Source organism: Leptodactylus fuscus, chromosome 4 (genome assembly GCF_031893055.1).
Source record: "Leptodactylus fuscus isolate aLepFus1 chromosome 4, aLepFus1.hap2, whole genome shotgun sequence".
In the NCBI taxonomy this organism is placed as follows: domain Eukaryota; kingdom Metazoa; phylum Chordata; class Amphibia; order Anura; family Leptodactylidae; genus Leptodactylus; species Leptodactylus fuscus.
In genome coordinates, this window is record NC_134268.1 from 102238647 (window position 1) to 102262905 (window position 24259).

General features: G+C 40.2%; 1 protein-coding gene across 1 annotated transcript in view; it reads right to left on the reverse strand.

Annotated features, from left to right (window-relative positions):
• The window catches only part of KCNG2 (potassium voltage-gated channel modifier subfamily G member 2), a 199453-nt gene that overhangs the window by 33481 nt on the left and 141713 nt on the right, over positions 1-24259 (reverse strand). Inside the window, exon 2 of the mRNA XM_075270943.1 lies at positions 20864-21697. Within this exon, the coding sequence (XP_075127044.1) occupies positions 20864-21622 (759 nt within the window). The 5' untranslated portion in view covers positions 21623-21697. The remainder of the gene's footprint in view (positions 1-20863; positions 21698-24259) is intronic.

The following is a 24259-nucleotide window of genomic DNA, read 5'->3' on the forward strand; positions in this document are numbered from 1 at the left end:
TGGCATCAGTTTTGAGATTTCAGCTTCCATCTGGTTCCCTAACTACACTAAGGTTAATGAAACTTCTTAGCACCTGTAACCATCACTATCAAGAATTCACTGAAGAGATGAGGTAGGGGGCCCCGGACTAAAGATAGCACCAGGGCCCACAAGACTTTAGTTACACCACTGGTTGGATGGTTGGACAGAAAAGAGGCAAATGAGGTTATGCATGTTGGAAATTATGTCAAATGGCCACCTTTAAATAATACATGATAGTGGATAAAAGAGAAAATATTGGGTAAAATTGATATGAAAGCTGACTTGGGGGGGATACATATGGGCAAAAACTGAAATGCAAAAAGCAGTAACAGGTAGCTGATGCGAAAGCAAATAAGATCATGTAATGCTTCAAAAAGCACATATAGGAACATAATGAGAACAATTTTTTTTTAGTTCTATGAAAAAATAATTTGTCAGCACATTAAATGTTGTGTAGTTTTGGGCACTAGTAAAAAAGCAGCAGCTAGCAAAGGAGGAGCAGGTTTGGAGGTGGGCAATTAGGTTTAGACAACGAAAGAAAGTTTTACCATTATCAGATGATTTTATTATACATACAGAACATTGAGACTATGGACCTTTGTGTTAAATATAACCAACAATACATTAAAATTAGAGATGAGCGAACAGTGAAATATTTGAGATTCAATATTCGTTTCGAGTAGAGACTCAATATTCGAATATCGAATCCCATTATGGTCTATGGGAAAAAATGCTCATTTCAGGGGAAACCACTATTCGACTAAAGGAGAGTCACCAAGTCCACGAATAGCAGGAGAGTGTTTCGGAGGAGCGCTGTGCAGTTAAAGTGCACGGACCCCATTATAGTCTATATATATATATATATATATATATATATATATATATATATATATAGTTTAACTGCACAGCGCTTGCAGTTGCGCTTATAAAAAGTCAGCTCCCTCGTAACAGCAAGCAAATCAACGCTGGTTCTGCAGCAGGCTTGTCCTTGCTAGTCAGGAGAGCTGGCAGCTTGCTGTTACGAGGGAGTTGACTTTTTTGTCATAGGAATGCATTGACCAGCGTTGATTGGCTAGTGTTTAGCATTCGGCCAATCAACGCTGGTTCTGCTGGAGGCTCGTCTGTGAAGAGGCGGAGTCTAAGATCGGACCACAATGTAGACTGCTGTGGTCCGATCTTAGACTCCGCCTCCTCACAGACGAGCCTCCGGCAGAACCAGCGTTGATTGGCCGAATGCTTTACACTGGCCAATCAACGCTGGTCAATACATTCCTATGAGAAAAAGTAAGCTCCCTCATAACAGCAAGCTGCCAGCTCTCCCGACTAGCAAGGACGAGCCTACTGCAGAACCAGCATTGATTTGCCGAATGCATACACTGTATAGCATTCGGCCAATCAACGCTGGTTCTGAATCGAATATTTACTGCGAATAGCTAGTAGTATTCGATCGAGTATGAATATTTCGAATACCATTGTATTTGATCGAATACCTACACGATCAAATTCTACTCGCTAATCTCTAGTTAAAATATTATAATTTATGGGTAATAGCTGACTGGGCAGCAGTTCATGGATTCAAAGATTGACTGCCATAGTTCAACTTTAAGCCCTAAAATAAGAAAAATTGTCCATCAAATCACTGTCTCACAGGGGTTGTTATGCATTCTCCTGGATTACCTTGACGCTAGGTTCACACCTGCGTTCAGCTGTCCGTTCTGTGGTTTCCGTCTTCTGCATGCCAGAAGACGGAAAGCACAGACCGGGTCTGGCCGTGAGCGGCGGTGAGCGTTTTATGCTCTCCGCCATGAAACCGTTTTTTTTTAATCCGGACACAGAGTACTGCATGTCCGACTCTGTGTCAGGATTATAAAACCCGGTTTTGCGGCGGAGAGCATAAAACGCTCACTGCCGCACATCTTTCTCACCCATTCAAATGAATGGGTGAGAAAGAGTCTTGCAGGTTTCCGTATCCTGCTCTGTTTTATGCAGGAAACGGAAACCTGAAGTACGGAGTGCCGGGCTCAGATGTGAACGAGCCCTGACATAAAGGGGTTGTCTGGTTTAGAAACTTAATGTTCAAATATTCTGCTAAGGAATTTTAAGTTAATGAAGAAAGATCTCCCATTCAGGACATTCATCTAGTGCAGGGAATTGCAACCTTCAGCGCTCTGGCTGTTGTAAAACTGCAACTCCCAGCATGCTCCAGTGACTTCTGTGAGAGTTCTGAGAATTATCTCCCACTTAGACTACACTCTTCTCCATTGCCTCCCTGCAAATACTCTCGCTCCCTTCCAGTCCAACTTAAACTGTGCTGCTCGCTTATTACACCTCTCTCCCCATTCTTCATCAGCCTCTGCTCTCTGCCAATCCCTTCTTGTTACCCATTGTCAAGCGAATAGAGTTCAAAACACTAACGCTGACGTACAAAGCCATCCACAACCTGTCCCCTCCGTATATCTCTGACCTAATCTCCCGCTACCTGCCCGCATGTAACCTCCGATCCTCCAAAGACCTTCTACTCTGCTCTGCACTAATCCGCTCTTCGCACAACCGTCTCCAAAATTTCTCCTGTGAATCCACCATACTCTGGAGCTCATTACCAAGACACATAAGACTGACCCCCACGATTACAGGCTTCAAGAAGGCCCTGAAGACTCACTTATTCAGGAAGGCCTACAACCTCCAATAACACTATCACCACACCACTACCTGAACATTCTCCCCCTCACCTTCTGTCTCTATCCCTCTTCCCTCATAGATTGTAAGCCCTCGCGGGCAGGGCCCTCTATCCCACTGTAACAGTTGGTCATTGTTAGTATCATATCTGTTTGTACATTTTGTGTACGATATATAAACCCTCAAATGTAAAGCACCATGGAATTAATGGTGCTATGTAAATAATAACTAACAGTAGTGCAAGTATGCAAGCTGGGCACTGCAGTTTCACAATAGCTGGAGTGTTGAAAGTTACTAATCCTTGATGAAGTGAGTAAAGTAGGGCAACTACAGAGAGCATATCTGTCTCTAGAGGTTCCACCTTGTCTATCTTTTACACAGACAGTCCATGGATTTCAGTTACAATCATATAATGTCTGTTCCCTCTGGGGGGCACAGCAAGACAATTGAGCATTTGCTAATCAGTTTCCTCATTGATTAAAAATGAAAACTGGGGTCCCAGTGCCAACACAACACGTCATCAACTTATCAATCACAAGGCCATCCAAGATAAAGATATGGCAAAAATAGGAACACTTACAATAACAGAATTATTTTTACTATGTAATATTTTACTTCCTGTTCTTCACATAAGAAAATGAAACAATAGCCTGTATCAAAAAGTTCTCTATTTTTATTTTCTTTCAATTTCTCCATACAAGTTCCCCTTCAAAACAGATGTTCTGCTTACCAGGAACGGAACATTTGTGGGATGTACGTACAGCACATGATAAATCTTCATTGTGGTAAAACTTCTTTAATCAAAAATCAGAAAATAACAAACTTTTTTTTTTTTTTTTTTACAAACGTATTCACTGTTCTCGTCGTGCTATTGGCCTAATAATTACATGCCAACACCAAAATGGAACTTTCTAGTTTGTATTCATCATAACATGAAGAGTCACTCCTAATGTCAACTTATAAAGTTATCTATAAGCAAGATCTCTCAGATATATTTCATGTATATCTGAGGCTAGGTTCACATCAGTTGGAGACAATGCCACTGAAAATTGGCAGAAAGAAACGTTCTGCATGCAGGACTTTTCTCTGTGCCAGAGTCGGTATAAAAACGGCGGACACCCAATGGACTCCTGTGGGGTCCTCGGGTAACTGCTGTTTTAGTGACCCGAACAACAACTCAAGTGTGAACCTAGCCTGAAAGTAAAGGCAGAGGCTAAACTGCACACAGTACATTTCTGGACTAGAAATTGTTTTATACCCTTTCAGTTATCTAACAAATTAAAGTCAAATTCTAAAGGTCATTTCTATAATACAATGGATGTGGACCCAAAGTGCCACTACATGAATTTTACTTAGGCCTACAACTAAAGGCCTAGTCTAAGTTTTCCTCATGTGCAGTTGTTCATCCTCTAACCTCTGTATAGAGATTTGGACAGCAGGAAAACCAAGGGTTCACTATATGTTGGAGTTTTCTGTGGACATTAACAGCTGACCCACATATGTTGAGATGCCAATGCATGGCACCAAAAGAGGTAGGCAAAGATATGGAACAGGCTGAGGTTACAGAAGTCATAATGCTAATACAGGCATTATGTCAAGACAGACAGCACTAGTTTGGATTCATGTAAAAGGACATAGGTCAAATCTAAGAACCAACATTGCTTGGGCACCTTCCTATTGGGAAAGGTCTCTTATATTGAGTGTGAGATGATTGGTGCATAATGACCTAGGTTTGCTGGATAAGAGGTGGGAGCCAAACTTATCTACCAGAGGAAAGTGTAGAGTTGACTTAAGTCTCTACTCATTCTTCTTCATACAAGCATCTGCTTGGATTCAGGATTTTAAAGAAATGTCCATGACCAGAAAAGAGGCAACTAAGACACTCCGAGGGTCCGATCACATGATGTAACGCGCCGTTGATTCTGACACGTAAACTCATGTCAGAGTCAGCGCTGCAAAACAGAATCCCATCGACTTCAATGGGTTCCGTTTAGTGCGTGTAACACATTGAAATCAATGGGAGGCTTTTTAACCCATTGATTTCAATGTGTTACGCGTGCTAAACGGAACCCATTGAAGTCAATTGGATTCTGTTTTGCAGCGCTGACTCTGACGCGAGTTCATGTGTCAGAATCAACGGCGCGTTACATCGTGTGAATGGACCCTGAATAAGCAGAGGAGAAAATTGAAACAGGTGAAGAAAAGTGACCACCTGGCCTGAAGTGGTTGTAGAGCCTGTGCCATCTGCAAATATGCCAAGTTCTTAAAGTTGTGTAGATGATGACTGAATGCATGGCTTCCTAAAAGGAACATTTTCACTCCTCCAAAGAAAACTTAATGGCCAGAAACTCACAATACCCAATAGAAATGTTTCTCTTTGCTGAGAAGAACTAAAATTGAAAAAATTACACAGGTCTGATTTTTTAACCCATATAATTGCTCTAGCTCCAATGAAAGAGGCATCAACCTCTAAGAAGAGCTGATTCAAAAGACTGCAGGATTGTAAAAAGGCTCTTTTTAGTTCTTGAAAGGACACTTAAGCTCAAGACTTCCAGTTCTTGGCATTCCTCCACCTCTCAGTAAGAGCAGAAATGGGAACAGTCAAAAAAAAGAGAAATCAGGAATAATTTGCCAGTAGAAGTTGGTGAAGCTCAAAATCCTGGATGGCACAGACTTTGAAAATAAGGCTACACAAGTACTGCAGAAAGGTTTTGTGGGTCCATCTGTAATACTTAGTCAGAGATGATATAGTTAAGTAATGGCAAGTGGGAGATCTCAAACATGCACTTCTCAAGCTTGGTGTAACATCTAATATTCCAACCATTGTAACCAACATGCTTGTGATGAGACATAAGGTCAGGCAAATACATCAAAATGTCATCCGCTATATCTATATAGGAGATCGCAAAACATGTTGTTCATAAAGTCTTGAAATATGCTGCTAATAAGCTTGAAGATCAATTGCAGCGAATTTTCATTCTTTACTGTCTTCTTCTCTGAACCACTACAATCTATGAAAGGAGGAAGATCCATTCCTATGCTGAACAAAGGAGAACCCATGTGAGGAAAACTTCCATGTAAATCCTCTATTTCTTTCATAAACACAGACATAGCTTAAGTCTCCACCATGGACAATGGGTATACATGACCCTCGGCGAGGCAAGGTTCTAGGAAGCAAGTCAATTGGACAGTCATATTGCCAAAGGGGTAATAGAGGCTCAGCCTCTTTTATCTAAGAAGCTATCGTATTGAGGAAGCAATTCTGATAACGTCTATAAGACTGTAGATTTAGGCTGGTGTTACACGACTGTATTGATTTTACGGTCTGCAAGTTACTGATCAGCAACACTAGTTGCTGATCAGCAACATAAGACACCGTAGACGCCCGTGTCCTGCCGCTCTCGCCCATAGAGTTCTATGGGCGAGTCTGTGCACTGTGCTGTGAATTCACAGCCTTTGTGGACCTGCTCTATAAAGTGCAGACCTCGGTCACAGCCCGGCACACCACGGATAAATATCCAGTGGTGTAAGAGGCCGCTCTGTATATAATGTGTCCGCAAATAGTCCACAATTGAAAATCCTCAATTGCAGAACATTTGCAGACTTACATTATGGCCGTGTAAGACCAGGCTTAGATACAGGACAAACTCTGGGGAGAAAGTGGCAATGATTTTAAGATCCACATAGGATATTCTGTTCAGTGTTACAGCTGATGACTGGGGCATGCCGTCATAACCACGGTAAACCCAGGAACAAATAGCAGAAAACAAAGATATATTCTTCTACACAAATGTAATGAAGAACCTTAGGTTCTGTGGAATATTGGATAAACTCAGGAAGGTGTACTCCATTGACAGAAGTCAATGGAGGACTTCTCCAAATGTACACGTGAATCCAAGAAATGATAATGTTCTGATGTATAAAGCTGCCAGCAACACCAGTCCAAGGCGGCCTTTTTTTTTTTTTTTTTTTTTAGTGGATGTTTTTACAGGAAAGTCAGTTTTGGAAAATGCTTTGCATCAACTAGGATAGGATCTACTAAGATTCAGCTAAGCCTAGGTGTTAAGGATTTCCCACCTTGAGGGATAATTCTTAGAATAATGTGCCTTACCGCTGCTGTAGAGGAACAGATGTTAAAACTGCTATATTAATGTTTCTCCTCCGAAAGTTTTATTTGGTCTTGTTGCATGGACTCCTCTGAAGATGCAAATACGGTTCTAGAAGTGGCTAGATCAGGATGTCCTTTTCTCCCAAGAGGCCTCTTTAAGATGTTCTCTGAATCACAGGTCAATATGGGTGACCAGAGAGGTCAGGTATTCCAGAGTGTCCAGAAAGACTCAGCTGTCAAGTTTGTCTTTAATCTGCTCAGTCAAGCCTTCTTACAAAGTTGCCACAAAGGCTTCATTGTTCTAGGTGTGCTCAGAGGCAAGAGTGCAGAACTAGATAGCATTCTGGTTCATAGTCATAATACCCTGGCAGAGACAGCAGTGAGGATGCAACAGAAGAGTCATGACCAGGTTCCACAATGACTACAGAAGGTTGCCAGGAATGCCTGAAGATTGTCCTTCACAGGATCAGCGTGATCCCAAAGCGATGTGGCCCAAGCCAAAGCTTCTCCAAACCAGAGCGGCACAATAAATATTACCTTGACATAGTATGAAACAAACTGATGCAGTTGCAGATCAAAGTGGAAGTGCATTGGCTGATAATAGGCAGGACTTGGGATCACTGTTGTAGTAAGGCAGAAATAGCAACCACAAACTGGTACGACTAGAGCAACTGGTCCTGGTTATTTTGCTGGCATTTAATCTCCTTGCCTAAAACTTGCAACCCAAGCTTGATGGTGCCAGCGTAGTCTGTGGTCTGAGTAGTTAGTAATACAGAGGGTGTGTCACTATGGGGGATGCTCCTTCCTGGAAGCACTGGAACTTTTCGGAAGAAGACTGAAGTGGTCTGATGCCTTTACATGGCGGTTGGAAGCCAAAAGGTTTACTAAATCATAAAAAAAAATAAAAAAAAATAAATAAAAAAACACACATATTGGCTATTGCCGCACCCAAAAGAATCAAAGCATTACAACTGTAATGTTATTTTACCCGTAAGCTGAATGGTGAAAAAAAAAAATTATACCAGAATTGCCATTTTTTATCTGTTGGCCACAGAAAAAGCGTTATAAAAAGTATTGAAAAAAGCGTTACTTTCCCCAAAATGGCATAAAAAAACCCACTACGTCTTCCGACAAAGAGTAAGACCTTTCTAAAAACAAAACAAAAAAGAAAAAACTTGTGGGTTTTGCAATGTACTCATAGAAAAAAATTATTACAAAGAGGGTTTTTACTTTGCAAAAATAATAATACTTAAAGAAAAAAATAACCCAAAATTTGGTGTCACTTTAATCACATAATTTATCACGTTATTTAAACTGTACAGTGAAAAAGTTAACATAAAAGTTAACCAATGGGGTATGTGTGCCCAAAAATAGCATCAATACCCACCACCATGTCTCGCAAAAAGCCATGCCCTCATACAGTTACATTGGTATGAGACAATGAAAAATGGAAAAACATGGATGGGTCATCAAGACCTAGAAGAGGCCGGTCAGGAAGTCAGTACATCAAAAACACCACTGAGGAGTCTAGCTAAGTTAGGAACCAAAATTGCTCAGACACCTTCTTTTATTTCATGCTTCTTATATAACGCCATTTTTTTAAAATTATTTTTCTCATTAATTGTTTGTATAATAAAGAAAATTATAGAGATTATAACTAGTTCAATAGTTTATAATAGCATACAATGTATACCATCAGTGCATCACAAATGGCTTAGAACGATGCAAAAAGCAAAGGTCTTCACAGCGAACCATTACAAATAGAGGCTGGCTCAGATTGTGCATAGACTCTGTCTGATGTTATATTGTAAAAGCATTTTCCTTTTAATGTGATCGCCCTATGACTGGGATACCTTTTAAGCAGCATGTTGTGATAGCTTGGCAAGTAATATCCATTTGTTTTATGCCTTCACTATTTACATTCCTGTATTAATAGAAAGAAACCTGGACTCGTAAGCACTTATTATAAAAACATGATTTATAGTCCCATCCATTTTGATTATCTCTTCTCTAGCTTCGTCTTACATCTCTTCGGCTATACACGGTCAAGTATATACCACTGCCAGCAAATAGTCTGCCAAATAACCTTTCTTGAATCTTTCCGACTCATTGACATTACTACTCTGAATAATATGAGAAAACTGAAATGTTAGTTCTTGTGGGCTTTTATTTGATTGAATTGAGGGAATTTATAATAAAAGGTCTATAATGTGTTGTATATGCGGTAAATATGTAGAACTGCCATACAGCCTGCAGCTCCGGCCATCCTCACCAGGTCATCAACCTACCCTTTCCATCAATGGTGGAGTTATCACCCTGTCACTTTCATCAATGGATTTTTCCAATATAATCTGCTTTGGAGAGGGGTAAATAAAGTGTGTAATTTAAGTCAATGGCATGTGATTGAAATGAATAATGTGTTGGTTATTTTAATAGTGGTCCACAGACAGAGAATCAAGGCACGGGGTTGTTAATGGATTTTCTGGGAAGTGAGAATGGGCATTGGTGTCTAAAAGATTATTTGTACTCCACTCTAAAGCTCCACAAAGAGAATGGATTTGGATGTGATTTTATTTGATAGAATAAAAAGGTCATTAGCCCAGAATCCTATTTGTTAGCAGCTGTCAAGAAATGTTGGGGATCATAAGTAGAGAACCATAAAAACAGCAGAGTCTGGGCCTGTACCTGGTGGTCAACAGACAGATGGTGGACCCACTGGGTTGTTAATGGGTTTGTTGTTGGAAGAGACTGCGTAGTGGTGTCTAAGAGATTATCTGTTCTCTACTCTTAAGCCCTCACAGAGTTATAGCCTTTCTTAAGGGGAATCTGAAGTCTGCAATTGTAAAATTGTTCTTATCAGCATCTGCCATGAAGACAGGCTGGGGATAGTTAGCAAAGTACCAGGATGACAGAGGAGCAGCTGTAGGGTAGGGTCTGGTGGAACCAGGCACAGGGTCATTGCAGACAGTTTACAAAGGCCAGGCACAGTGTGTCCTGCCACAACTATTTTGATGGTGGCAACAAGGAGAGAAGTTGGGCACAGCAAAGACCATTATATACAGATGTGTTAGAATTCCTGGTCACTAGGCTCCAAAATCAGTGGACATCCAGGGGATGGACATTGAGATAGTCAACACATATTAGCACCTGTATCTGGGTGTGCTCCTCAATAATAACACTTTCAGCGTATCATTTGCGGGCTCTGTTTCCTCCCCTCTTTCCCTTGCTGTTGGGGTTCCTCAGGGCTCGGTCCTAGGCCCCCTGCTCTTTTCTCTCTACACAGCCCCCATTGGACAAACCATCGCCAGATTTGGCTTCAGGTACCATCTTTATGCTGATGACACCCAATTATACACATCTTCCCATGACATCACCCCCGCACTCATACAGAACACTAGTGACTGTCTCTTTGCTGTCTCTAATATGTCCTCGCTCTATCTGAAACTAAATCTCTCTAAGACTGAACTACTACTGTTTCCACCATCTAACAGATCTGTCCCTGATATATCCATTGCAGTCTCAGGCCTTACTATAACTCCTAGGCAGCAGGCCCGCTGCCTCGGGGTCATTTTTGACGCAGACCTTTCTTTCACCCCTCATATTGAATCACTCGCACGTTCATGTCACCTCCACTTCAAAAATATCTCCAGAATACGTCCTTTCCTTACCAGAGATACACTAAAGACACTTATTGTCTCTCTGATTCATTCTCGCCTTGACTACTGTAACTCCTTACTAATCGGTCTTCCCCTCACTAAACTCTCCCCTCTACAATCTATTCTGAATGCAGCGGCCAGGCTCATCTACCAGGCTAGACGCTACAGCGATGCCTCCGGTCTGTGCCAGTCGCTACATTGGCTGCCCATTCAATATAGAATAAAATATAAAGTTATCACCCTCATCCACAAGGCTCTCCATAATGCCGCACCTCCCTACATTTCCTCCCTCATCTCTGTCTACCGCCCAACCCGTGTTCTCCGCTCACTCAATGACCTAACACTTACATCCTCTATTATCAGAACCTTCCACGCTCGTATACAAGACTTCTCCCGAGCTGCACCACTTCTCTGGAATGCTCTACCCCGGACAATCAGATTAACTCCCAATTTCTACAGTTTCAAACGCAAACTAAAGACGCATTTTTTCAGACAGGCCTATCACAATTCCTAATGCAAACCCTTCTTGATGCCTTTTCAGCCTAACATATTTGTCCATGCTCTATCCACATGTTAAAGGACACTACTAGTGACGGCCCATAAAGCTTTGTTTGTGTAATGGCTGCAACCTCTATTACAAAATTGTCTGAACACTGTATAAGAAATGCCGCCCCTCCTACCTCTTGTGTCATCCCCTCTACCTCATAGATTGTAAGCTCTTGTGAGCAGGGCCCTCAGTCCCATTGTGTGAAATGACGTTCTTTGTTTTGTATCTGTCTGTATCTGAACCCTACAAATTGTACAGCGCTGCGGAATATGTTGGCGCTATATAAATAAAATTTATTATTATTATTAATAATAAGCTTGACTGGGCAGATCACATGGACGCACTACACAGAAACAGCCAGATCAGGCCTTTGGAGTCCAGGGGGCACTTCTTAGGGCCTTTTTCAACTCTGTAGTGGCATCAGCCATCTTCTCCAGTGTGGCCTTCTGGGGTAGTAGCATATCAGCCAGGTATAGGAAACAACTCGACAACTGATTAGAAGGACCAGCTCTGTCCTGTAGAGCCCCCTGGACCCAGCACAGGTGGTGGGTGACAGAAGGATACTGTCCATGGTGATCTCCATGCTGGAGATTAACTCCCATTCCATGCATGAAACTGTGATAGCACTGGGCAATACAGTCAGTGACTGACTGCTTCACCTTAACTGTCAGAAGTAGCACTATTGGAAGTCTTTCCTCCCGACTGCGGTTAGGCTGTACAACCAACAACGAGCTTAGCGGAGATCATTCCATACAGAGAGCTGAAAGAACTTTAAGCTGTGATATCCCTTCTACTATTTTTTTTTTACCGTTACCTTTTTATCTGTAGCTACAGTCACTGTAATACCTCTACCATGGAGCTTTTGTATTTTGTATTATTATTGTATTATCTATGCTGCTGTAACACACTCAATTTCCCCATGGTGGGACTATTAAAGGATTATCTCTTTCTTTTCTTTCTAGAATCCATCCCATGAAATGTACTCTACAAAATGTGGATCCCTAAAACATTATTCACTAGGGAGTCTAAAATATTATTACACAAAAAGGAAGTGATTGTAGGACTTTTTTTCTTCAAGAAAATAGACAAAGCAAAGACGTGATACTATTTATGTACAGTGTTTTTCTTCATGCCTCAGTGTAGATCGATACCAACTATTTCTGTTTTTGGCTAATAATCCACTAGAAGAGTTTGCGCCACTGGCCATGACTACTGATAGGGGGATTACTATTGGAGTACAATTATACAGTTGGGATACATAAACATTTATGAGTCGGTATAAAGTGCTATGAAAATGTTACTTTGTGAATATTGTGGGATAAACATGCTCTAGCACTGTCAATATCTTCCATGTAATCACACTATGCATGTACATTTTATTTTACTCTTCCTTCAAGCGTTTGCCATCACATTAATGTATCGTATCATTATCTCCTGCAGCTCCATGTAAGCTAATTTAATATCTATTTTCATACAGTTTTATCACTGCCTATCACAGCATAGCCTTGATTCTTTTTTTCTCTTATGTAATTCTATTTCCACTTTTTCTGTGACTTTTGATCATATACCACTGGGGTTGAGCCGATCTTGACTTTTCAGGATCGATTTTGAAATCCGATTTTTTATTAATCCTCTGGCTACTTAGTCCCCCCTGGTGTCCACTTACCTGCAGAGATGGCTGGTCCGGTGCCCGGTGTTCTCGTTCTTCTTCGCTTCGCTGCCCCCCAGGTTGGGAGAGTGTGGGCGAGTACTGGAAGGGGAGACGTCACGTCTCCCTGCCCTGTACCCGCCCACACTCTCCTAAGCCACAAGCCCAGCCTTCTTGCTAGCTCTAACACTAACCTGGGAGGCAGGGGCAGTGAGGCGAAGAAGAACGAGAACACCGGGCACCGGACCAGCCATCTCTGCAGGTAAGTAGCGACTAGAGATGTTAGCTAGTCTCCCATTAGAATGAATGGATGGATGGATGCAGCTGGCACGCAGGGGGTTAAGGCTGTGTGCCAGCTGCTTCCATTCATTCCTATGGAACCGCAGTGGAGCCTTCACACTGAGTATACAATACTCAGTGTGAAGGCTAACATTGTTAGCTTTTCCCACAATGCTTGGCCAGTAGCAAAGCATTGTGGGAAATAATCACCAATCTTGATCTCACCTAAAAAGATTGTGTTCGGAATTCCGATTGCGATCGTGAAATTTTCTCGATCACTGATCGGAATTCAATTTTTTCCGAACACGATCGCTCAACCCTATACACCACATTTTTAGTTGCATTTCAGAAGAGGCTTAAAGAACTTAATCTGTATAGCCTTGAAGAAAGGGGGAACATTGCTGAAACCTTTAAATATGTTAAAAGTATAAATAAGGTTCAAGAGGGAAGTGTTTTTAACCCTTCTCGATGGTGTATTATACAGTGGACATCATTATCCGACAAAGCCAGCATGCACTCTGGAAGTCTCTGTGAGCACACTCTGCTGTGTGTGAGAGCAGGGAAGGCTGATGAGTTATCAGCAGCAGCAGCCCACCTGCTCTCACACACACACAGTGCTCACTGAGACTTCCAGTGCTCGTTGCTGGCTAATTAGCATATGAATAAAAGCAGGCTCATTCAAAAACTACTGAGGCCATTTACATACAAAAGGTAGGTGTGGAATAGCCTTTCTAAAGGCTATGCAAGTATAGGTTTAGTTAAAAATGAGTTTTCCCAAAGATAGAGCCCCTTTAAATGGTACTATGTTAAATTAGATAAGGCTGCTTACACTGTGCCTTCTTCTTTTTTACCCTGATACCAAGGCTTTCAGTACACTTAGATATCGAGTGCCTAAGTAGGTATACAGAGGCTTTGTGCAAACCCATTATCTTGCTTTCATTTGTATTGGTTTTATGTTTACTGTGGATTTTGCAGTACTTATCTGAGCCCTAACCACAGATGAGCGTAAAACTAGAGATTTAGTTGTCAGGAAGTGTTTGTTTGCTTTACTGAGTGCATAAAATGTTTTTATTCTTGCTTTCCATTTACACTCAAAGTAATTAGAGTTATATTGACTTAATTATGTCATTTGCACATTGTGAATAATAGGAGGAGGTAGGTAAGTGCTTTTTTTTTTTTCTAAATGCATTATAAAAAAAGAATGTCTGTTTGTACAATAGCTAAGAGAAAGATGTACAATAACAAGTATTTAGTATACTTAGGCTGTACAGGGAAACAAAGGATTGGCAGACTGTGTCCTTGTACTGAATGCAATAATCTATCTGCTGGAAAAAGCTCCGTGTACTCTGCATTCCAGTTCCCGGGTTCTATAGATACATTAATGCATCTCTCCTCTGCCGGCTTTGGCCACTCAGCTTCACACTGGGCATGGATCGCTGCAGGAATTTGGCAATTAAAGGTTGTTGTGAGACAAGCAGCTATAGTTTTCTTGGCAAACAATATAAAGAACATTTTATACAGGTGAATATAGAACTGCAATTACAATTATATTCCCTGCAATGAACAAAAACCTTATTTTATAAAGTTAATTTTATACCACTTTTCTCTGTATATTACTCACAGAGGACTAAAGGAGGTGAGCTTAGCATTCAGAAACCGCATCTCAAGAAATTGTAGAGACATATTTTCAACTTTCTACTATCATTTCACATATGTTATTATACACTGTTCTACACTATAATGCTATACTATGTTATGTGCGTTTTGTAAAATTTTAGGGGGCGTTCACACTTGCGCCTGTGTTTGCCCGCCAGGTCTCCGTCCCCAGAGAAACTGCATAGGGGGCGGCTTCCTGGCGGTCAGTTTTAAAACCCATTAATTTGAATGGACTTTAAAAGCAAACCACCGGTATCCGTATGCAGCCTCTCCACAGGGAATACATTTTTTTTGGCCGGACACAAAGTCGGACATGCAGTTTCTCTGGGAATACGACGAGACGCAGCGGGCGGACACAGGCGCAAATGTGAACGCCCCCTTATTTTCTTAGTCTGTAAAAGTCAACTTAATTACTTGAGATTAATTTTTCTTGATGAGACAACCTGTATAAAAGGTATCTGTGTCAGAGTCTCTGTTGCACTGTCTGTTGAAAATCACTGGATGGAAAGTCTCCTTCAGCCGGGCACCTGGAAATGGACCAGGCAGACCACCTTTGTCTGGCTGGTGAACAAGAAAACTGGAAGCCGGTTGTTCTTGTTGGCAGATCAAATAATATTTTCTACTTTTGGTCTGTCTGTGCCATCCACAACCTTTTTGTCATGTATGCGTGTCATCATTTAATGCCAACACCTCCCAACAACTAAGTCAGAATGTCCTACAATGGTGGAAATTTGTCAAAACAACCATTCTACTTCTCTCAGACCAATAAAGCGCACATCAAAGTTAGTGAACGGGGAAAAATGTCATTCAGTGCATTGTAGAAATATGGCTAGTGGTCAATTTCTCACCAGAGGTACACTACCCAAAATAAGCCTCTGAGAAGAGGGCAGTGGGGGAAGCACTTTTATGCCCTCTAGTGGCAAAGCCCAGTGCCTAATCAGGCCACACCTGTAAGAATTTACACATCTGCCTGAGACACAGCTGCATGCCAAGTTTTGAAAATCTAACATTTCTGTCCGGGCTTATGTATCTTTTTTTGACAATAAATTCTTATGTGTGTGTTTGCTACTCTCAAATTGCAGACTAGGAATCACAACCCCCACCCCTTAGATAAACTCTATATAACAGTGCGAGGAAATTAACATCCATGTTCTCTTCAAGATTGTTTGCTCTAAGAACAAGCAGAGAATCTTGCAAGCTGATATTGTGGATACATTTTGGTTTCTGCTTACTTTTATCACTGAAATGGGTTATCTGGTTTCTAACACTAATGGCCTATCCTTAGGATAGCATATCAATATTAGATCTTCATGGGTCTGATGCCCAGGACTCCTGCAGATCACTGCAACAGCGCGACTTGCAATATTGTTTACATATCACAAGTCGCACCGGTCACACGTTATACAAACTGTAGTGGTGAGTGTACTGTACTGCAGGGCTGCCCCATAGATTTTAGTCAGGCCATCAATGTTAGAAACCAGATAACCCCTTTAATTTCCTGATTTAGTGCTCTTTTAATAAGATGCCTATGAAATTGTGGCTGATGCTTCAACTAATTCTTTCTTATGACACAAATGGACTCTCTTTACTCATTTTTGTTGAACATTGATTTTACAAAGCTAAACTACATATACAGGCATAAAAAAAACCTTTTAATAGCTATAGAAAAGTTTCCAGAAGTATTGAAATATTCTCTGTTCTGTTCATCTATGCTCTTTACTTTCCTGCTCTTTGAAGAATATGCAAAACTTTGAATCAAATACAAAGGATGATACCATGAGATATTAGAAGCATATAAAGCATTGTATAATCTTATTGTCTTATATTGTTGCATCAATTCAAGAAGTCACATCTGTTAGAAGCAGATAAAAAGCAATTTCTATACAAACGGCATATATAAAGAGAGGATAGTCTTAGAATCCCAGACAATACTCGGAGTGCTAGAAGATGTCTTCTTGAATTGCTATGCATTTCATTTATAAACTGATCGCTCTTGGGGAAAGAATAAATAGCCTTTAGATAAAGGACATAGAAGTTTCATAATAGTGCCTATGACATGGATAATCCTAAAGAAATCCAGAACAGTGGTCAATGTCTAGAGACTCAATAGCAGAAAAGTACAAACTTATATTCATATATTCTTCACATATATCACTAAAAAGCATCCCAATGGCTTTCATTCTCTGTATGATAGAATCATAGTTAATGTGGATCCAGTTCACATGAACAATCTATTAGCAATTATGTGTTACAAGATGCACACTGAAATCATAGGGCCTTCTATGTAATACATGGATTTAATTGGCTCTTTCAGACAAAGAGCTTCTCCTTTTATTGGCTTTCCACTTTTGACCCCCCCCCCTTCCCCTCAATACATTCACATGTTCTACAAGTGAACTGGATAAGTTTTGCTACTGATATACTTTGCACACCTGACTATGCTCTACTCTATGGATATGGAATAAAGTCGAGCACGGTAGAGCGCTGCGGTGGAGGCAGCACAAATTCTAAAATGTTTTTTTTAAATTGTAGTTTTTTAGTATTTAAAAATGGATACCAAAATAAATTATGAAAATGGATTCCCTATTTTGTTTCGGTCAATTTGATACCTATTACACAGTTTCAGATACGCCCACAGACATGGTGTAGCTAGCAAAGATTGGGTTCCAATCTTTGGACTTGGGTTCTACCCAACGCATTGCATCCCCTTTCCTGCGTTCCACACAGTATAACGACTATTTATGTAAACTATAATGTCTCAAAGTGGCCTACTGACAATATAATATCCCATAGCGTCCCCTCCTCACAGTATAATGTCCCATAGTGTCGCCTCCTCACAGTATAATGTCCCATAGCGTCCCCTCCTCACAGTATAATGTCCCATAGCGTCCCCTCCTCACAGTATAATGTCCCATAGCGTCCCCTCCTCACAGTATAATGTCCCATAGTGGCTTCTCCACACATATATTGTCATATAGCAGACCCTCCACATAGTATAATGTTCCATAGTGACCCCTCCAAACAGTATTATATCCTATAGTGGCCCCTCAGTGTTTGTTGCAAATATTGCAAAAATTTTGCCAGAACCTGAAATTTTTGGGGTACATCACCATTGAACTATAATTATACTCTGTGGTCTTTTCAGACCCCAAAGTATAATGATGATGAGGCCCAGGGGAGGTGAAAAATATTAAAAACAGTGACACCGGTCTCATTCCCTGCTGTTTTCAGCCCCATTCAATGACGCCATAGACATGGGTTAAACTAGCATCATTATGTGTCGTGAAGCCGGCCTGACCCACGTGAGGTCTATGACATCATTATAGAGGCCAAAGACAGCATGGAGTTGTGTTCAGAAAGGTGGGTAACACTAGATTTTATGTTCACTTACCTCCCCTGAGCCTCTGATCATTATACTCTGAAGAGACCTCAGAGTATAATAATAGCAGTATTTGTTCAGGCTCACTCGCTTTATTTAGGTATTTTGTAATAATGATGAAATAAAGATTACATCTCATTTTCTAATTATAAAAGTGGCCATTCATTTGTTGTTTTTGTGTATTTAGTTGTTGCAGGAGGAATCTTATGATCTGTGGGAGAATTTATTTTGTTATATGGCTTGTATGATAAATTAGGGGCGTCTTTCAACATTTCTGCCAATTGGCAATTTCTGCCGTTATTCTGCAAATAAAGCTACAGCCACCAAACCACCATTTGTACAGCCTGTCCCCTCACCGTCTGTCTCGGTCCCTCTTCCCTTCTAGACTGTAAGCCCTTACGGGCAGGATCCTCTATCCCACTGTTAGTATTAGATTTGTATATTTTGTGTACCGTATGTAAACCATCAAATGTACAGCACCATGGAATTAATGGTGCTATATAAATACACAATCAAAAAAATTAAATTTTTGAGACATTTGTCTCAAATTGCTGAAACTTAGGCCATGCCAACTTGCTGAATGCAATGTAAAAAAGGGTTTTTTTCTGTTTATTTTTTCAACACAATCTGTTCTAGAATTTATGTACATGAATATGAACGTGATCGCGGGCAAACCTAGAGCCCTGCGATTGTGCCTAAGAAAAATGTGTGAAACTTCTGTTCCAATTATATTGTAAACTTAATCTACTGTATATATAGGCATCACAACTCTGCAAATGCAATGATACATTTAGTACACTGCAGGAGATTGTATAATGTCATGTGCATGTGATAACGCAAAGACTCAGGTGCAATAAAAGCGGATTTAGTGCCTGCAATACAGACAGTGATGTTACATTTAAAGGTCAGGTCTGACTCCTGTCACTTTTGCTTTGTAGGTGCGGGGTATTTGAACTCCAGGATATTGTTAAATAAGAATGAATCAGGGCGGATCAATAAGGCAAATATAATGAACTGGTTTATTGCTAACATGATATTACAGATGTCCCAGTGCTTGCATGTAAGTAAAATCATCTTAACCATTATGTGTGGTGCAGCCATCATTAATTGTGTGACTTTCAGTGTTAAGTGACATACAAAACAATAGTAAGACATTTCAGACTTTTTAGCACAAATGTATTGATGGGTCTTGACATGAAACAGAGTCGATTTCCCAGTTAGACACCACTTAATTGGCATTGTTCATTTCGCCATGTGCTCTTTTAGTATTTCCTCCTGAACTATGGCCCTCTGTGGTAGACACAAACCTTGTGAAAAGCAATAATTCAACAGTAGAGATGAGCGAACAGCGTTCCATCGAGTACATGTTCGATCGGACATCACGCTGTTTGCAATGTTCGATTCAATACGAACACAGTGTTGCAAATGCACTTAAAAGTTAGATTCCCCTCCCACCTTCCCTGGCGCTTTTTCTGCACCAATAACAGCGCAGGGGAGGTGGGACAGGAACTTAGCTCAACTAAGTTAAAGGGCCTAAAACTCTGCTAGTAAGAGGCTGAAGTAACCTAAAGGGCCTCAATCTCTGCTGGTAACTCAGCTTAAGGGCCTCTAACTTAATTTGAAAGGGCTCACGTTAAGGGCCAGAAAAGTGAATTTTGGAAGGTCTTACCACATCTCACACCCACCCACACACATCCACACTGACAGTTAAGGGTGGGTACTGTTGGATTTCCCATTGCCTATTCCATCTGTGGTTGTCATGGGCAACGTGATTTAAAGGGGTGCTTGTTAAGGTTTCATTAGAGTAAAATTTGGGTTTCTGTCCATTCAATTGGGGAGGAAAGAAGGTTTCCAGGTATTTTTCCACTTTCATAGTGGGTTTTTTGAGTGTGGAAAGTGTGTAGTTGATAGGCTGTGATGGTTTGGTAAAACTGTGACTTGGGCTTGTTAGATGCCCCCAGACATGCTTCCCCTGCTGTCCCAGTTGCATTCCAGAGGTGCTGTCATCATTTGCTGAGGTGTCATAGTGGACTTGGGGACCCTCCTGAGTCGAATATTGGTTTCCCCCTAAATGAGTATTTATTCCCCTATAATGGGGTTCGATGTTCGATTGAACAGTCGAGTATTGAGCGGCTACTCAAATCGAACATTTCACCGTTCGCTCATCCCTATTCATCAGTAAAGAGGTGAAATATATCATGCGAAGTGTTGTTTTTGAAGATATTATATCTATGCTTTGAATTATTTACCTCTCCTTAGGATGAAGCCTCAAGCTGTGAAAATTAACTCTTTATGCTGCTGCGGAAATGTTGGCAAAATGATTTCTGGCTAATCTCATCCACACATTGCAGAAACAAATGTGCAGCAGGGATAGTTGTATTTTGTAATACGTGTATTTGAAAATCTCAGCATGTCAATTATACCTGAGGAAATATTGGTGGTTCCCATATAGGGTAAAAAGTACACAGAGGAAAGCTCAACAAAAACGCATCTTAGTGGTGAAAGTCTTTTGTCTTGTTTAGTCGCCAATGGATACAAGCATGAATGAAGGAACTTTCTATGCTCTGAAACCCAGTCAATATTTCCTTATTGTGGCGAGGTTATCTTACCATTATCATTACTGGGTTTCTGACAAGTGCCAGAGGATAGTAAGTTTCAAAGTTGTGTCCTCTGGCAACCAATCAAGACAGAAATTACTATTGACCGTGGCATCTCAGGGGTTAAACGTCCATGATCAGTGGGTAAATTGCAGCACAAACTTTTATATTACCTTCTACTAAAATATGATGCTGTGGTTTGTGTTATAAAAATAGATTAGATAGATATGCCATTTATCAAATTATGTATTTTACACTTTAGCTAAAAAATATGAAATTCTGTTTAGCAGACTTACCCGATCTTCCTCGTCTCTGAAATCTGGCATGGTGCTAATACAGAGGCTTACTGCTGTGATTGCCACAAAAGAAACAGACAAACAGGCAAAAATCTTGCCAGGAATCCCTGAGTGAGGGTTCTCCACCATGTCCCTGAGATGCTTCATACACTGAGCCAAACGCCCACTATCCTGTAAGGCACTTTGCGAATTCTCCTTGGAGGTGCCATATTCCCCTTCATACATCTTAGCCTCAGCTAATTCCTCCTCCTTTTGCTGCAGCTTTCTAAGACAGCACCACTCCAATTGTTCTTCCTCTATCCCCCAGTAAATAAGTTCTTCCTGGAAAGAAAGGGCACACATCTCTCTCAGTATTCTTAGTTTCCCAGCTGCCAAGAAAGTCATAATAGTCCTAAAGGCACACGGGTTACGATCAAAGAAGAACTCATTGCAATTGATGTCATAATCGTCACAAACATCCATGATTTCATCATAATTGTTACAAGCTTTAAGTTTTCCCAGCCGTGTCAATGGACAGTCTTCTAGTGTGGTCCATGGGATCCGGTACTTTATGCCCCCTACATTGATGATGACATGTCGCATTCTATCCTCCACTTGGCCTCTATAACATCTTTCCTCTCCAGGCCGAAGGAGCTTAGCTGTTTTGTAGAATACCCCTTTCCGGGTCCGCACTTCACATAAGTTCTCCAAGTTCTTAAACCTAAAGGAGGTGAAGTCGGCCTCTGCTTTCCCTGCCAGTAATGCCATTTCCTGATACATTGGCTTTCTTCATTTAGGCACCTACTCTTTCCAGAAGAAACAGCAAATGCTCTTTCGAGCAAAACAGCTCCAGATCTGTGAGAAAAGAAGAAGAGATTGTAATCTTTGTATTGTGAAATTAATGTATACAAGACATGGAACAGAACATCTAAAAGCAATAAACATCAGATGCAGTTCAGCGTGGCATGTGTTCACAAAACTCATGATGGCTACACTAGGGAATGATCACAATTTGTGGCTCAGACAATATAAGAGTGGAACTACTCCAAAATTAGATCAGCATTTCAGACACTTTCAGCAGATCTTGTGTCAGCGCTAACATTGCTATGGTACATTCTTGAATATTTGTGATTAAAGTGGTTATGGAGCTGAATTACTTTTAATTAGACCTATGTCTTTCATGTTATTGATAGACACACGCAGCATAGGAAAGGAAAGGTAGCAAAATATGACTAAGGTAAATACAAGAAGCTATCTTCACATGACCATGTCTACTTCTTGGCCGTTTTTTTATTCCCTGTTCGTTTCTCCATTTCTGATGGCCAAGTATCGTCTGTTTTTCATCCCTTTTTAGAAAAATGGATCAATTTTATTGGTTATTTATTTCTAACTCAACTGATCTGTTTTTCATGAACGTAACTCAATCTGTTTCTATGTTCATTGCAGATGGACCCATCGATTTCTTTTGGGTCTGTGTGTCCATCAAATTGACCAAACATAGAATGTCCATATAACGTTTATAGTCATTATTTTAAGAACGGCCATTTTTCAATGTCATATGAATAAACCCTAAGAAAAAATGGGTTACATAAGTTATTGTGAGATATCAATATGCCACAAAGTGTAGTGTCCTTAGCAGGACTTTTGATATAGCACTGGCATAGCCTATTGAATTAGGGTGCATTCACACCAGGTTTGGTTTTTTTTACATCCGTTTAATAGATCCATTTGTCAGATGCAAACAGATGACCATTCATTTACATTGTTCATAAAAAACCCTGATCTGTTCCTGTCCATTTTTTGGAAGAACATGGAGCTATTTTTTTTTCCCACACATTGTTTTCTATATAAACAGATAGCCATAAGCTTATAAAACAATGAGATTGCACCCTTAGAAAGAATTCAAAGCTTGTTCTTTTTGTTTTATCTCTTTGCATGGAAATGTTAAACTTCAATGTAGATTAATAGAAGAGTTGAACAGAATTCTGCAACAAATCTGCGTTGTGTAAATACATACTTACAGTATTGCAAGTTTGATTCTAATTTTTGCAGTAGGCTTATGTACAATTTTTAACCCTGATAGGCCTGTTTCACATCTGCATTGGGGTCATTCCGTTCCCCTCTCTGCAAGCAGCACTTTTCTCTGCATTTTTCATGTGGAAACCACAAAGACCCCATTATAGTCTATAGGGTCTGTGGGTTTCCTAAGGTAACCGCTTTTTTATGTGGATTAGGTTTCCATTCAGGGGGGGGAGGGGGTCCACAAGAAGACTCCCCAAACGGAAACCCATGCACTGATGTGAACTGGGTCTTAGCACAGAAATTTACGGCTACAGTCTTTCCAGTATGAGATCAATATAACGAAACAATATAGTTCAGCACAACAGATGGAAATATACATAGCTCAAAAATATACTATATATATATATATATATATATATATATATATATATATATATCTTATATACATTTATGATCACTCACATTGACTAATGACTACAATGGACTTTACAAATTAATTCCTCAAAGCCAAAAATGACAGTAATTGGAAATTTTGTTGAAAAAATTTCTGCAAGTGAAAATCTGTTCCATTCATCTGAATGGCACATGCAGCAGTCCATGTGCTTGCAACCAAAATCAATCCCATTATGATGAATGGACCTGATTTACAGTTGCAGTAGTTTCTGCAGCACAATGTACAGCATATGAAGTCGTCCTATTGCTAAATTTGAGCTGATATATTTGAACAGTACGGATCACAAATATGTTCCAGTTAGTAAATTGGTGTTTAGCGTATACTATTCTGCGAATATTGAACTCACTATTTAATGAATTGTGATATCTGGTCTTAGTATAATACAGATCTGTAAGCTGTATGGCAGCTTAGTAAGAGAACACCACTGATTCCTAATCTTCTTAGGGAATTACTGTATGTATTTTGTGTATCTTACTGTATATTTCTGCTTGTTACACATCAGTATTTTGAACATTTCCATATATTTACACCAGTGTTTTATAATTCAGTATGTGCATAAAGAAATAACAGGGTACTAGGTCATATCCTTTAAGAAAAAAAAAAGACCAAACTGTAATAAAATGCAAACCATAAACCATCCATTAGGAAAATAAGTGACACTTTATCACCTTACGTTGTACTTTTTTATATTAAGGTCATACATTAAAGGTACATTTATCCACTATACCATTTTTCAGTACTATAGCTATGCTAAATGTGCAAATTCACTTCAAAGACCCATACATAACAATGTAACTAATATTTGCTCCACACTCAGGCGGTATTTTATGCATAATCTCTCGATACACCAGTTAACACAAGTAGCAGAGATGACAGAATATGAATCGGAGCTCTAACAATATAGGGATGCAAATACATTATATGTGTCAGGCCGAGAACCT